This window comes from Rutilus rutilus (assembly GCF_951802725.1).
Source record: "Rutilus rutilus genome assembly, chromosome: 20".
Classification (NCBI taxonomy): domain Eukaryota; kingdom Metazoa; phylum Chordata; class Actinopteri; order Cypriniformes; family Leuciscidae; genus Rutilus; species Rutilus rutilus.
In genome coordinates this window covers 247,501-262,500 of record NC_140225.1, presented here as the reverse complement: position 1 = coordinate 262,500, position 15,000 = coordinate 247,501, and the positions used below count along the sequence as shown (strand labels likewise).

Sequence of the window (15,000 nt, the reverse complement as noted above, 5' to 3'; positions counted from 1 at the left end):
ATATGACATTTAAAGTTAATATATTTAAACTCTACTAAATTGCTTCATTACATTTTTATATAATATTTGAGAGCCTGATTACAAAAACAAAAGTCTCACCTTTAAAAGCCACGTCCCAAACACACATTTATAATGTTCACATTATACTTCTATCTAGGCTATATGACTGAACTGAAGTGATGATTAACTGTAGTGTTATTTAATATGACATTTAAAGTTAATATATTTAAACTCTACTAAATTGCTTCATTACAAATGTCTAATTACAAATATGTTTACAAGTTTAAATAGAAATGACACTAAAGTATATATTATTTGACCATAAATGTAAATCGGTACACTTCAATCATAGTAATAATTAAATCACTTATTTTATTATTTGCTGATTGGTTGCTATAACACACACACACACACACACACACACACACACACACACACACACACACACACACACACACATCTGTGAATGATTCTGCACTTTTCCTGCTGAAATATTCATTATTTATTTCTTGGTTAGAAGCGTCTCATATAGGAAGATGTGTTGAGGGTTTGATTTCTCAATAATCATGATTGAATCTGTAGAACTATAGACACATTTGTTCCCTTCTAAGGGTTCAGAGTCTCTTCAGGTGCAAATGTTTTCACAATTGGCAATTCACAATTAATTACACGTATGAAAGTCCACTTGGCAGTGTTCACTACTGTACGATCCCTGAGAAGTGTCATATAGTAGATCTGTGAAGGAAGAAACAGACCTGATCACAGAAACACTGATCTCAGGGAGTCTTTAGCTGCTAATCTTCTTTAATGTCTTTAAATCCCAAGCTAGTTGTCCGGCTAGCATTGACGCTAGTACCGTAGAACCGTATTCCTGATGCTTTGGCCGACGGGTCATATTTTCATTAACCCTCTTTGAGAACTGCTAACCCTAACCCTAACCCTAACCCTAACCGGCTGATGTCCTTCATTACACTGAACACTCATGAGATATTTCATATTCCTGCGACACAGAATAGAGAGTTAGATCTGGAGGATCGTGAGAGACTGAAGCGAGTCTCTGGTGAAGAGTTCACACACACACACACACACACACACACACACACACACACACACACACACACACACACACACACTCACTCACTCATCTGTCAGATCATTAACGACTGAAGCGAGTCTCTGGTGAAGAGTTCACACACACACACACACACACACACACACACACACACACACACACACTCATCTGTCAGATCATTAATGACTGAAGCGAGTCTCTGGTGAAGAGTTCACACACACACACACACACACACACACACACACACACACACACACACTCATCTGTCAGATCATTAATGACTGAAGCGAGTCTCTGGTGAAGAGTTCACACACACACACACACACACACACACACACACACACACACACACACTCATCTGTCAGATCATTAATGACTGAAGCGAGTCTCTGGTGAAGAGTTCACACACACACACACACACACACACACACACACACACACACACACACACACACACACTCATCTGTCAGATCATTAATGACTGAAGCGAGTCTCTGGTGAAGAGTTCACACACACACACACACACACACACACACACACACTCATCTGTCAGATCATTAATGACTGAAGCTCTTCCTTCATTAGCGCTGATGTCTGTGACGTCATGGAAAGAGATAATGATGAAGTCTCTGTGTGTCCACCTGTGTTCTGCGCTTCAGTCTGTGGCTCAGTGCTCTTCCTCTGGACTAATGAAGACTATATGAAGTACGGTAACAGGAGCCCGCACATGTAGGATGACGCCGGTGTCTGTCAGAGGCCTGTGTTGGCAGGAGTGTGTGTGTTGTGTTAATGGTTGTGTTGTGTTGTGTGTTGGCAGGAGTCGGGATGACGCCGGTGTCCGTCAGAGGCCTGTGTTTCCTCCTCACGCTGTTCCTGGGCAGTTTCTTCGGGAGTGTGTTCATGCTGGGTCCGGTTCTGCCGCTCATGCTGGTGTCGCCGGCCTGGTACCGCTGGATCACGGACCGTATCGTGGCCACATGGCTCACGCTCCCCGTGGTACGGCACTGCACTGCATCATGGGAATCACCTCATCCGATTACTAACAGTCCAGGGGTCACAGTTATAAACCTGTGCGTGTGTGCGTGCGTGTGTGTGCAGGCGCTGCTGGAGCTGGTGTTCGGGGTGAAGGTGGTCATCACGGGTGACGGGTTCGTTCCCGGCGAGCGCAGCGTGATCATCATGAACCACCGCACGCGTCTGGACTGGATGTTCCTGTGGTGTTGTCTCCTGCGCTTCAGTTTCCTGCGTCTGGAGAAGATCTGCCTCAAGGCCGCGCTCAAGGCCGTGCCCGGGTTCGGTGAGTGCCACTTCACCCGCTTACACTGCGCATTAAACTGTTTCTGTGGAGAAAAGTACATACTTTTGAGTGTGTAGCAAAAGAGTACGCAAGCTTCAAACCGACCTGTCAATCATCTTTCACAGTTCAAATCCTCCATTCAATCTAATCTGATTTCCTAGAGGAATGTTGTGGACTGTAGATCTGCAGTCGCGGGGCTGTCATGCGAGACTCTCCTCGTGTGTTTGCAGTTTGAATATAATGATGCATTTAAACGCTGATGGCTAAACGTATCTTTACAGAAGTTCACAGATGAAATATAATCTGGACAATATTGAATAAATATATTTTCGTCAGGTTAGATGCTGATAATGAATCACTCAATCCCTGTATCTAACCCTCTCTATAACCGCCGGACTCGCGCGTCCTCCATGTCTGTAGTTTTTTAACACTTTTTTACTCGTGTTTGTAGTTCTAATCAAATCCTCTCGTCCACAGCGCAATGGTTTGTGGGTAATATTAGCCGTTAGTGTGTTTACGGATCTGCGCTTCACGGGTATCTCGGGTATCACGGGTACTGCGATTTGGGACGTACTAATTCTATTTTCGAATACCATTTAGGACGGATAGTGTGCGAATTGAGACGCACCGAGGAGCATAAATGAGGCGAGGGTGTCGAGTTACAGTCAAGATATTATAAGACATGAAGACATTCTTTTCAAGGAAAAACGTTTAAATATGTAATTTTGGTGATCAGAGATGAGTTTGAAAAAGCGGCAACCTTCCCATCTCTCTCCTGAATCAACACTGAAGTGATTAAACTGCAGTTCATCCAGTGGCCTCTGGAGACAGAAGAGAGTCTATCCCATAATCCCCCATGTTAAAATGCCCAACTTTACAGCAGAAATCAGTCTGGTGCAAAAAGTGGTTTTGGTCTATATCGCTAATCTTGCCCTTCATGACGACTGTGAGGAGGTGAATATTATATATATAGAGTTCTGCATAATTAAGGGCGTGGCCACTTGAGTGACAGGTGGATTGCTGTTGATGTCACTGCTAGCCGTTTGTCTGCTAGCGTTAGCGTCACGCCACCTCAGCTAATCCGCCTCGCTGCACATTTTCGTTTATCTGGGAGTGATGCGTAAACAAGATGGCGACGGCCGGCTCCGCCCACTTTGGGCTTCAGAAACACTCTTCAGATTTTTTACAGTTTATGGTCCAGGCTGCTATAGACTGTGTGTGTGTGTGTGTGTGTGTGTGTAGGCTGGGCGATGCAGGTGGCCTCCTTCATCTTCATCCACCGCCGCTGGGAGGAAGATCGCACACACATGTCCAACATGCTGCAGTATTTCTGCCACATCAAGGAGCCGCTGCAGCTCCTGCTGTTCCCCGAGGGCACCGACCTTACTGGTGAGACACACACACACACACACACACACCGCAGCACTGACCTCACCGGTGAGAGACACACACACACACACACCGCAGCACCGACCTCACCGGTGAGACACACACACATACACCGCAGCACCGACCTCACCGGTGAGAGACACACACACACACACACACCGCAGCACCGACCTCACCGGTGAGACACACACACACACACACACACCGCAGCACCGACCTCACCGGTGAGACACACACACACACACACACACCGCAGCACCGACCTCACCGGTGAGAGACACACACACACACACACACCGCAGCACCGACCTCACCGGTGAGACACACACACACACACACACACCGCAGCACCGACCTCACCGGTGAGACACACACACACACACACCGCAGCACCGACCTCACCGGTGAGACACACACACACACACACACCGCAGCACCGACCTCACCGGTGAGACACACACACACACACACACACACCGCAACACCGACCTCACCGGTGAGAGACACACACACACACACACACACACACACACACACACACCGCAGCACCGACCTCACCGGTGAGACACACACACACACACACACACCGCAGCACCGACCTCACCGGTGAGAGACACACACACACACACACACACACACCGCAGCACCGACCTCACCGGTGAGACACACACACACACACACACACACACCGCAGCACCGACCTCACCGGTGAGACACACACACACATACACACACACCGCAGCACCGACCTCACCGGTGAGACACACACACACACACACACCGCAGCACTGACCTCACCGGTGAGACTCACACACACACACACACACACCGCAGCACCGACCTCACCGGTGAGAGACACACACACACACACACACACACACCGCAGCACCGACCTCACCAGTGAGACACACACACACATACACACACACCGCAGCACCGACCTCACCGGTGAGACACACACACACACACACACCGCAGCACTGACCTCACCGGTGAGACTCACACACACATACACACACACCGCAGCACCGACCTCACCGGTGAGACACACACACACATACACACACACCGCAGCACTGACCTCACCGGTGAGACTCACACACACATACACACACCGCAGCACTGACCTCACCGGTGAGACTCACACACACATACACACACACCGCAGCACCGACCTCACCGGTGAGACTCACACACACATACACACACACCGCAGCACCGACCTCACCGGTGAGACACACACACACATACACACACACCGCAGCACTGACCTCACCGGTGAGACTCACACACACATACACACACACCGCAGCACCGACCTCACCGGTGAGACACACACACACATACACACACACCGCAGCACTGACCTCACCGGTGAGACTCACACACACATACACACACACCGCAGCACTGACCTCACCGGTGAGACACACACACACATACACACACACCGCAGCACCGACCTCACCGGTGAGACACACACACACACACACCGCAGCACCGACCTCACCGGTGAGACTCACACACACATACACACACACCGCAGCACTGACCTCACCGGTGAGACACACACACACATACACACACACCGCAGCACCGACCTCACCGGTGAGACACACACACACACACACACACACACACACCGCAGCACCGACCTCACCGGTGAGACTCACACACACATACACACACACCGCAGCACTGACCTCACCGGTGAGACACACACACACATACACACACACCGCAGCACCGACCTCACCGGTGAGACACACACACACACACACATACACACACACCGCAGCACTGACCTCACCGGTGAGACTCACACACACATACACACACACCGCAGCACTGACCTCACCGGTGAGACACACACACACATACACACACACCGCAGCACCGACCTCACCGGTGAGACACACACACACACACACCGCAGCACTGACCTCACCGGTGAGACTCACACACACACACACCGCAGCACCGACCTCACCGGTGAGACTCACACACACACACACACACACACACACACACACACACACCGCAGCACCGACCTCACCGGTGAGACTCACACACACACACACACACACACACACACACACACCGCAGCACCGACCTCACCGGTGAGACACACACACACACACACACCGCAGCACCGACCTCACCGGTGAGACACACACACACACACACACACACACACCGCAGCACCGACCTCACCGGTGAGAGACACACACACACACACACACACACACACACACACACACACACACACACACACACCGCAGCACCGACCTCACCGGTGAGACACACACACACACACACACACACCGCAGCACCGACCTCACCGGTGAGACACACACACACACACACACACACACACACCGCAGCACCGACCTCACCGGTGAGACACACACACACACACACACACACACACACCGCAGCACCGACCTCACCGGTGAGACACACACACACACACACACCGCAGCACCGACCTCACCGGTGAGACACACACACACACACACACCGCAGCACCGACCTCACCGGTGAGACACACACACACACACCGCAGCACCGACCTCACTGGTGAGAGACACACACACACACACACACACACACACACCGCAGCACCGACCTCACTGGTGAGAGACACACACACACACACACACACACCGCAGCACCGACCTCACTGGTGAGACTCACACACACACACACACACCGCAGCACCGACCTCACTGGTGAGAGACACACACACACACACACACACACACACACCGCAGCACCGACCTCACTGGTGAGACTCACACACACACACACACATACACCATTTAAAAGTTTTACATCGGTACAATTTTTTTATGTTTTTAGTGTTTCTAAAGTCTCTTCTGCTCATCAAAGCTGCATTTACAAAAATACAGTAAAAACTGAAATATTATTCCAGTGTAAATCAGCTGTTTTCTATGTGAATATACAGTAAAGTGTAATTTATTCCTGTGATCAACAGCTGATTTAGCATCATTACTCCAGTCTTCAGTGTCACATGATCCTTCACACATCACTCTAATATGATGATCTGATGATCAAGAAACATTTATGATTATTATCAGTGTTGAAACAGTTGTGTATGATTTTCTTTGATGAATAGAAAGTTCAGAAGAACAGCCTTTATCTGAAACAGATAATCTTGCTTGTTTTAAGCATCAACTCACTTAATTTTGATTAATTCCCCCGGAAAACAAGACATAATATCTTATGGCATTTTACTACTGTAGTAAATGCATCTTGGTTTATGATTTTTTTTATATTTGGACTGGAAACAAGACAAAACTACTGAATAAGAAAAGCATGTTTGCGGAGATGAAACCGCTGTAATCTCTATATGTCTCTGTAAGGCTTCTAGACTTGTGCAGGAATGATGAGGAGAGGATGTTTAACTCTATATGTGACTCAGATCATGTGACTCAGATCATGTGACTCAGGTCATGTGACTCAGATCATGTGACTCAGGTCATGTGACTCAGATCATGTGACTCAGGTCATGTGACTCAGATCATGTGACTCAGATCATGTGACTCAGGTCATGTGACTCAGATCATGTGATTACTGAAGTCTATGATCCTGACTCAGCTTCGGCTCTTCATTGTTCTGTGCAGAAAACACTCGCGCCAAGAGTGACGAGTTTGCTGAGAAAAACGGTCTTCCGAAGTACGAGTACGTTCTCCATCCTCGCACCACCGGCTTCACCTTCATCGTTGACACGCTGCGGAAAGGTCAGAGGTCATCATATATACACACATGTTCCAAATATAATTGTAGGGGCTTCCTTACTGCAAAAACAGAATTCTGTAGAAACGTTAGTTTTATCAAACACAGATTTGCTGTTTTCATCGCAGTGTGGGTCATGGCGGTTATGGTAAGGGGCGGGACTTTCCCAAACACACTCGAAGCGCTCGACCAATCACAACACACTGATCCAGCCGACCAATCAGAGCACAGTGTGCTTTTCAGAAGGAGGGGCTTCATAGAGACAGGAAGTAACAGGGCTGATAGCGGATTTCCGGCGTACAGACGTGTCTGCGAGAGAAAAATAAATAAAAAAAATTCAGGTTCGCGTTCGCGTGAGAGGCGCTTTGCTTTCACTAAACCACACCAGTAAACTTCAGCCAATCGGTAATAGGGTAGGCAGGGGCTGGTCTTGGGTTTTGGCCAATCAGATAGATTCAGCAGTCACTCCACGTGCGAATTTGTTTTGTGTTTCCCATACACATGATACACTACGAATATGTTTCCCACACTAGCAGCGCGAAACATAGCCAAAGTCATGGAGTGCAACTTTATGAAGCCAGGGGAAGACAGTAGACACCAAACTTGTTGATAAAGGTGGATCAAACTTGACGAAAAAATTATCGCTAGCGAGCCTGATTTGAGGTAGCTCGCCAACAGGCCGTTCATATATTGCGTCTTTTGCACGCTCAAGTTCATTCAAATGTAGGCGCGCGGTAAGCGGTAATAGCGCGCTCATAATTGAAGCGACGCGTTCGTTTTTTTCCATGGAAATCCATTAGCCAATAAAACTTTTTTGTCGTTGTGGAGAGCGCAGAGCATGGTTGCATAGCAATGACAGACGCCACGGGAAAATCGGACCTAATTTTACTATTAATAATAAAAGATAAGCTAAAGTGCATTGTAAATGTCAGTAATGTATCTTTTTTTGACTCTTTCTTTTTATAAATAATCATTTAAAGTCTGAAATATGTGAGGTTTATCTTTTTATAAAAAACTTTTTGAACTTGTAACTTACATGTTAGTAGGCTATAACATGTTGCAAGACACTTTTAAAATCTGGCTATCATTTTTAATGGTATTATTTTAATGTTTTATGTAAACAAAAAGTGCATACTGATGCTTATTTTATTTGTTATTTGCTGGTTTTCGACATAAAACTTGGTGAATTGATTTCATTGTGTAGTATTAGTACTTTTTGAACAGGATTCTGTGATAACCGTGATCATTTTTGTCACTATAATCATTAAATGAAATGTTCATGCCATTTCATCTCTAGTTATGATCAACTGAAATCAACTAATTATGTGTTTTTTACAGTATAATATGCAAAGTACAATTTTCAAAAAAAAAAATATATATATATATCTGATTCTGTTCTTTTCTCTGACACGCGTTGTTGGGTGTGGAAGGTTACTAATGTGATTGCTTTATCTGTAAATTAAATAAATGCTTTTTCAATGACTGAATTCATTGAAATAAAATGAATTCTTCGATTTGAATATTTTTTTGGCAATGCGTCGTAGGTCTTAAATTTCCATCTTTATGGTCTTAAAATGTCTTAAAAAGGTCTTAAATTTGACTTACTGAAACCTGCTACTGTAATATAGGCTTGTATTGGGTTTGTTCATCTCATGTCTGAATGATGTCCATTTATATCCACAAAAGTCACAAGACTATCATTTAAGGGACTATTTATCAAAATGTTCTCATAGGGGAGCACACCCCTGGATCCCACTTGACAATTATGTTAATCAGGGCATATATCTTGGCTTAGATATATAGGGCCCGCTTACCTCCCAGGGAAAAAAGTTCAGGCTCAGGATTTTTTTCTACTATCACCCCTGAAGTAAACAGAGCGTTACCAGAGAATGTCTAATATGGCGAGAAGTTTCACTCTCAGTACACTTCCGGCTTCTGAACTGGTTGCAGTTCCACTCTGATTCCATATGAGGGCGCTCACAGGACGAGTGCAGAATGAATGGAGGTCTATGGCGCTATACCAACCAAAATCCACTTTTCTCAGGATATAATTTTTTGTCTAGTAATTTGAATGTTGTATTCGACAGGAGATGCAAAGAAATTACACATTGCTGGGTGTTAGATTTATTAGAGTCACTTATTTGCTTAAAAAAATGTTTTAAAGTGTCAATGACGTCATACGCATCGTACGACCAGAGATACTGCTTTACGGCAATCCTTCAGTCACTTTGGTGCTTTCGCGCTCTGCACTTTGTTTTCTCTCGAGGCATCGACAACACAGCTGACACAGGTAAATACACGTGCTAGACGAGTTTTTGTTTTGTTTGTTTCTGGTCCCGCTTCGGATGCCACGATGCCATCAAGCGGTATCTCTGGTCGTAATCAGTCCTTCACTGACCAATCAGCGTTCATTAGCAGAATGCTAGCGTGTTATGGGCAACAACAACTCAACCTGTAAGAAATCGAAAGGACATAAGTACTCGTTCATTCAACTTTCGACCTGTAACCCATGTTGAACTTGCAAAATCTACACTCAAATGTGAGATTTCTCAACGGCAATCGGGTGAAAGAGACACATTTAGCCGTCTAGCCCCATAGACTCCCATTCATTTTGCACTCATGGCGATCGCCCCCAGTGGAGCTCTGGTGGAACTACAACCAAAATTTGGTACAATAGGACTTAATAGGGAGTGGGCAGGCTCTCCGTAGACGGGCTCTGGCGTTACTGACAGACTGGGAAGAGAGGAGCTGCAACTGAAGTGTTTTCTTTAATTGCTAATGCTCTTATTACACACAGACTGAACACAATGGAGCATTGCTTGGTGATTGGTTGAGCTAAACTGATATTATCTAATTGTGTAGTTAAATTTAACAGCTGACAGATATTCAACATAATTCATGTGTGAGACAGTCTAACACAAAACCAGTCAAATATCAACTGAGTTCTGCTCATATTTTATTACCATTTTCTAAACAATAGCGAATAAACTGATAATGTGAGAAATGTTGAAGATGTCTGAATAAATTTTGGTTTAACGGTATACTATATAGTAAATCTCGGCTGTGTGATTGATTATATTGTCGCGAGGTAGAGTACGGTAGAGGTAGAGTACGGTAGAGGTAGAGTACGGTAGAGGTAGAGTACGGTAGAGGTAGAGTACGGTAGAGGTAGAGTACGGTAGAGGTAGAGTACGGTAGAGGTAGAGTACGGTAGAGTACGGTAGAGTACGGTAGAGGTAGAGTACGGTAGAGGTAGAGTACGGTAGAGGTAGAGTACGGTAGAGTACGGTAGAGTACGGTAGAGTACGGTAGAGTACGGTAGAGTACGGTAGAGTACGAGTACGGTAGAGTACGAGTACGGTAGAGGTAGAGTACGGTAGAGGTAGAGTACGGTAGAGTACAGTAGAGTACGGTAGAGTACGGTAGAGTACAGTAGAGTACAGTAGAGGTAGAGTACAGTAGAGTGCAGTAGAGGTAGAGTACAGTAGAAGTAGAGTACGGTAGAGGTAGAGGTAGAGTACGGTAGAGTACAGTAGAGGTAGTGTACAGTAGAGTACAGTAGAGGTAGAGTACAGTAGAGTACGGTTGAGGTAGAGTACGGTTGAGTACGGTAGAGTACGGTAGAGGTAGAGTACGGTAGAGTACAGTAGAGTACAGTAGAGGTAGAGTACAATAGAGTGCAGTAGAGGTAGAGTACAGTAGAGTACAGTAGAGTACGGTAGAGGTAGAGTACGGTAGAGGTAGAGTACGGTAGAGGTAGAGTACGGTAGAGGTAGAGTACGGTAGAGGTAGAGTACGGTAGAGTACGGTAGAGTACGGTAGAGTACGGTAGAGTACGGTAGAGTACGAGTACGGTAGAGGTAGAGTACGGTAGAGTACAGTAGAGTACAGTAGAGTACGGTAGAGTACGGTAGAGTACAGTAGAGTACAGTAGAGGTAGAGTACAGTAGAGTGCAGTAGAGGTAGAGTACAGTAGAAGTAGAGTACGGTAGAGGTAGAGGTAGAGTACGGTAGAGTACAGTAGAGGTAGTGTACAGTAGAGTACAGTAGAGGTAGAGTACAGTAGAGTACAGTAGAGTACGGTTGAGGTAGAGTACGGTTGAGTACGGTAGAGTACGGTAGAGGTAGAGTACGGTAGAGTACAGTAGAGTACAGTAGAGGTAGAGTACAATAGAGTGCAGTAGAGGTAGAGTACAGTAGAAGTAGAGTACGGTAGAGGTAGAGGTAGAGTACGGTAGAGTACGGTAGAGTACGGTAGAGTACGGTAGAGGTAGAGGTAGAGTACGGTAGAGTACGGTAGAGTACGGTAGAGTACGGTAGAGTACGGTAGAGGTAGAGTACGGTAGAGGTAGAGTACGGTAGAGTACGGTAGAGTACGGTAGAGTACGGTAGAGGTAGAGTACGGTAGAGTACAGTAGAGTACGGTAGAGTACAGTAGAGGTAGAGTACGGTAGAGTACAGTAGAGTACAGTAGAGGTAGAGTACAGTAGAGTGCAGTAGAGGTAGAGTACAGTAGAGTGCAGTAGAGGTAGAGTACAGTAGAGTACGGTAGAGTACGGTTGAGGTAGAGTACGGTTGAGTACGGTAGAGTACGGTAGAGGTAGAGTACGGTAGAGTACAGTAGAGTACAGTAGAGGTAGAGTACAGTAGAGTGCAGTAGAGGTAGAGTACAGTAGAAGTAGAGTACGGTAGAGGTAGAGGTAGAGTACGGTAGAGTACGGTAGAGTACAGTAGAGGTAGTGTACAGTAGAGTACAGTAGAGGTAGAGTACAGTAGAGTACGGTTGAGGTAGAGTACGGTTGAGTACGGTAGAGTACGGTAGAGGTAGAGTACGGTAGAGTACAGTAGAGATAGAGTACGGTAGAGTACAGTAGAGATAGAGTACGGTAGAGTACAGTAGAGGTAGAGTACAGTAGAGTACAGTAGAGGTAGAGTACGGTAGAGTACAGTAGAGGTAGAGTACGGTAGAGTACAGTAGAGGTAGAGTACGGTAGAGGTAGAGTACAGTAGAGTACGGTAGAGGTAGAGTACGGTTGAGTACGGTAGAGGTAGAGTACGGTAGAGTACAGTAGAGTACGGTAGAGTACAGTAGAGGTAGAGTACAGTAGAGGTAGAGTACAGTAGAGTACAGTAGAGGTAGAGTACAGTAGAGTACGGTAGAGGTAGAGGTAGAGTACGGTAGAGGTAGAGTACGGTAGAGGTAGAGTACGGTAGAGTACAGTAGAGTACGGTAGAGGTAGAGTACGGTAGAGTACAGTAGAGTACGGTAGAGTACAGTAGAGATAGAGTACGGTAGAGGTAGAGTACAGTAGAGTACGGTAGAGGTAGAGTACGGTAGAGGTAGAGTACGGTAGAGGTAGAGTACGGTAGAGGTAGAGTACGGTAGAGGTAGAGTACGGTAGAGTACGGTAGAGTACGGTAGAGTACGGTAGAGGTAGAGTACGGTAGAGTACGGTAGAGGTAGAGTACGGTAGAGTACAGTAGAGGTAGAGTACGGTAGAGCACAGTAGAGGTAGAGTACGGTAGAGTACAGTAGAGGTAGAGTACAGTAGAGCACAGTAGAGGTAGAGTACGGTAGAGGTACAGTAGAAGTAGAGTACAGTAGAAGTAGAGGTAGAGTACAGTAGAGGTAGAGTATAGTAGAGGTAGAGTACGGTAGAGTACAGTAGAGTACAGTATAGGTAGAGTATGGTAGAGGTAGAGTACGGTAGAGGTAGAGTACAGTAGAGGTAGAGTACGGTAGAGTACGGTAGAGGTAGAGTACGGTAGAGTACGGTAGAGGTAGAGTACGGTAGAGTACGGTAGAGGTAGAGTACGGTAGAGGTAGAGTGAGGTAGAGTACAGTAGAGGTAGAGTACGGTAGAGTACAGTAGAGGTAGAGTACAGTAGAGGTAGAGTACGGTAGAGTACAGTAGAGGTAGAGTACGGTAGAATACAGTAGAGGTAGAGTACAGTAGAGGTAGCGTACAGTAGAGGTAGCGTACAGTAGAGGTAGAGCATGGTAGAGTACAGTAGAGGTAGAGTACAGTAGAGGTAGAGTACGGTAGAGTACAGTAGAGGTAGAGTACAGTAGAGTACAGTAGAGGCAGAGTACAGTAGAGGCAGAGTACAGTAGAGGTAGAGTACGGTAGAGTACGGTAGAGTACAGTAGAGGTAGAGTACGTTAGAGGTACAGTAGAGGTAGAGTACAGTAGAAGTAGAGGTAGAGTACAGTAGAGGTAGAGTACGGTAGAGTACAGTAGAGTACAGTATAGGTTGAGTACGGTAGAGTACAGCAGAGGTAGAGGTAGAGTACAGCAGAGGTAGAGGTAGAGGTAGAGTACAGCAGAGGTAGAGGTAGAGTACAGCAGAGGTAGAGTACAGCAGAGGTAGAGGTAGAGTACAGCAGAGGTAGAGTACAGTAGAGTACAGCAGAGGTAGTGTACAGTAGAGGTAGAGTACAGTAGAGTACAGCAGAGGCTCAAACAAACCTTTCAGCTGTTCTGGATTAAAGAACAATAGGAGACAATAGTTGTTCAACACTCTAATTTCTGAATCTAATCTAAAGTCATTTTTGCTTATTAGTATGGTTGAATTAGATCATTGAAGGTCAGCAGCAAAGACACTGGTCGTCACTTTATTTCTCTCAACATGAGCACAGGAGAGCTGTCAGTCAATAAATGTGAAAAAGTAACGAGTGTTACGTATTTGAAAAAGCAAGATATTTTGTTGTAAATTGAAAAAGTAATGCGTAAAAAGAATAGAAGTAAAACTCTAGTTACTTGGAAAAGTAATCTGATTACATAACTCAAGTTACTTGTAATGAGTTCCACACACCACTGATTAGCTGATTTCCCCTGGCAGGAGATAACCTGGACGCGGTCCACGATATAACGGTGGCGTATCCGCAGAACATCCCTCAGACGGAGCGGCACCTGGTCCTGGGCCTGTTCCCCCGCGAGATCCACTTCCATGTGCGCCGCTACGCCGTGTCGGTTCTGCCCAGATGCTCACCGGACCTCCAGCTGTGGTGTCAGGAGCGCTGGCGGGAGAAGGAGAACCGGCTCAGCGAGTTCTACCGGGCCGATCCGCGCCGCTTCGACGAGCCCGAGGCCCGCGTGCCGCCCTGTAAGAGCCAGCTCAGGGTGTCCCTCATCAAAGCCGGCTCGCTGGTGTTCTGGACCGGCATCATCAGCGCCTCCTGCCTCGGCCTGTGGCTCTGGGTTCCCGTACGCATCTACTTCCTGCTCATGGTGGTCTTCTTCCTGGGTCAGCAGAGGGTCACGGGGGGGGTGGAGCTGATGGAGCTGGCGTGCCACCGCTACTGGAGCTCGCGGGGAGGAGGAGTGGAGGAGAAGGAGGAGTGAGGAGACGCTGGCGTGTGTGTTAGCATGTTAGCGATCGGCCACAGCGCCTCCTGCTGGCGAGAGGAAGAAGCGCAGCTCCTAATGTGACAGAGGGATTCCACTCATTCTCTGGCATTACACACATCATGCGAGCGCCG

General features: G+C 46.7%; 1 protein-coding gene across 1 annotated transcript in view; it reads left to right on the top strand.

Annotated features, from left to right (window-relative positions):
- lclat1 (lysocardiolipin acyltransferase 1) overlaps positions 1–15,000 on the top strand; it is an 18,955-nt gene that overhangs the window by 1,972 nt on the left and 1,983 nt on the right. The window contains exons 2-6 of the mRNA XM_084392313.1: positions 1,890–2,068; positions 2,171–2,369; positions 3,612–3,758; positions 7,406–7,522; positions 14,361–15,000. The exon at positions 14,361–15,000 is cut by the window's right edge and continues 1,983 nt beyond it. Coding sequence (XP_084248439.1) covers positions 1,898–2,068; positions 2,171–2,369; positions 3,612–3,758; positions 7,406–7,522; positions 14,361–14,863 — 1,137 coding nt within the window. The 5' untranslated portion in view covers positions 1,890–1,897 and the 3' untranslated portion in view covers positions 14,864–15,000. The remainder of the gene's footprint in view (positions 1–1,889; positions 2,069–2,170; positions 2,370–3,611; positions 3,759–7,405; positions 7,523–14,360) is intronic.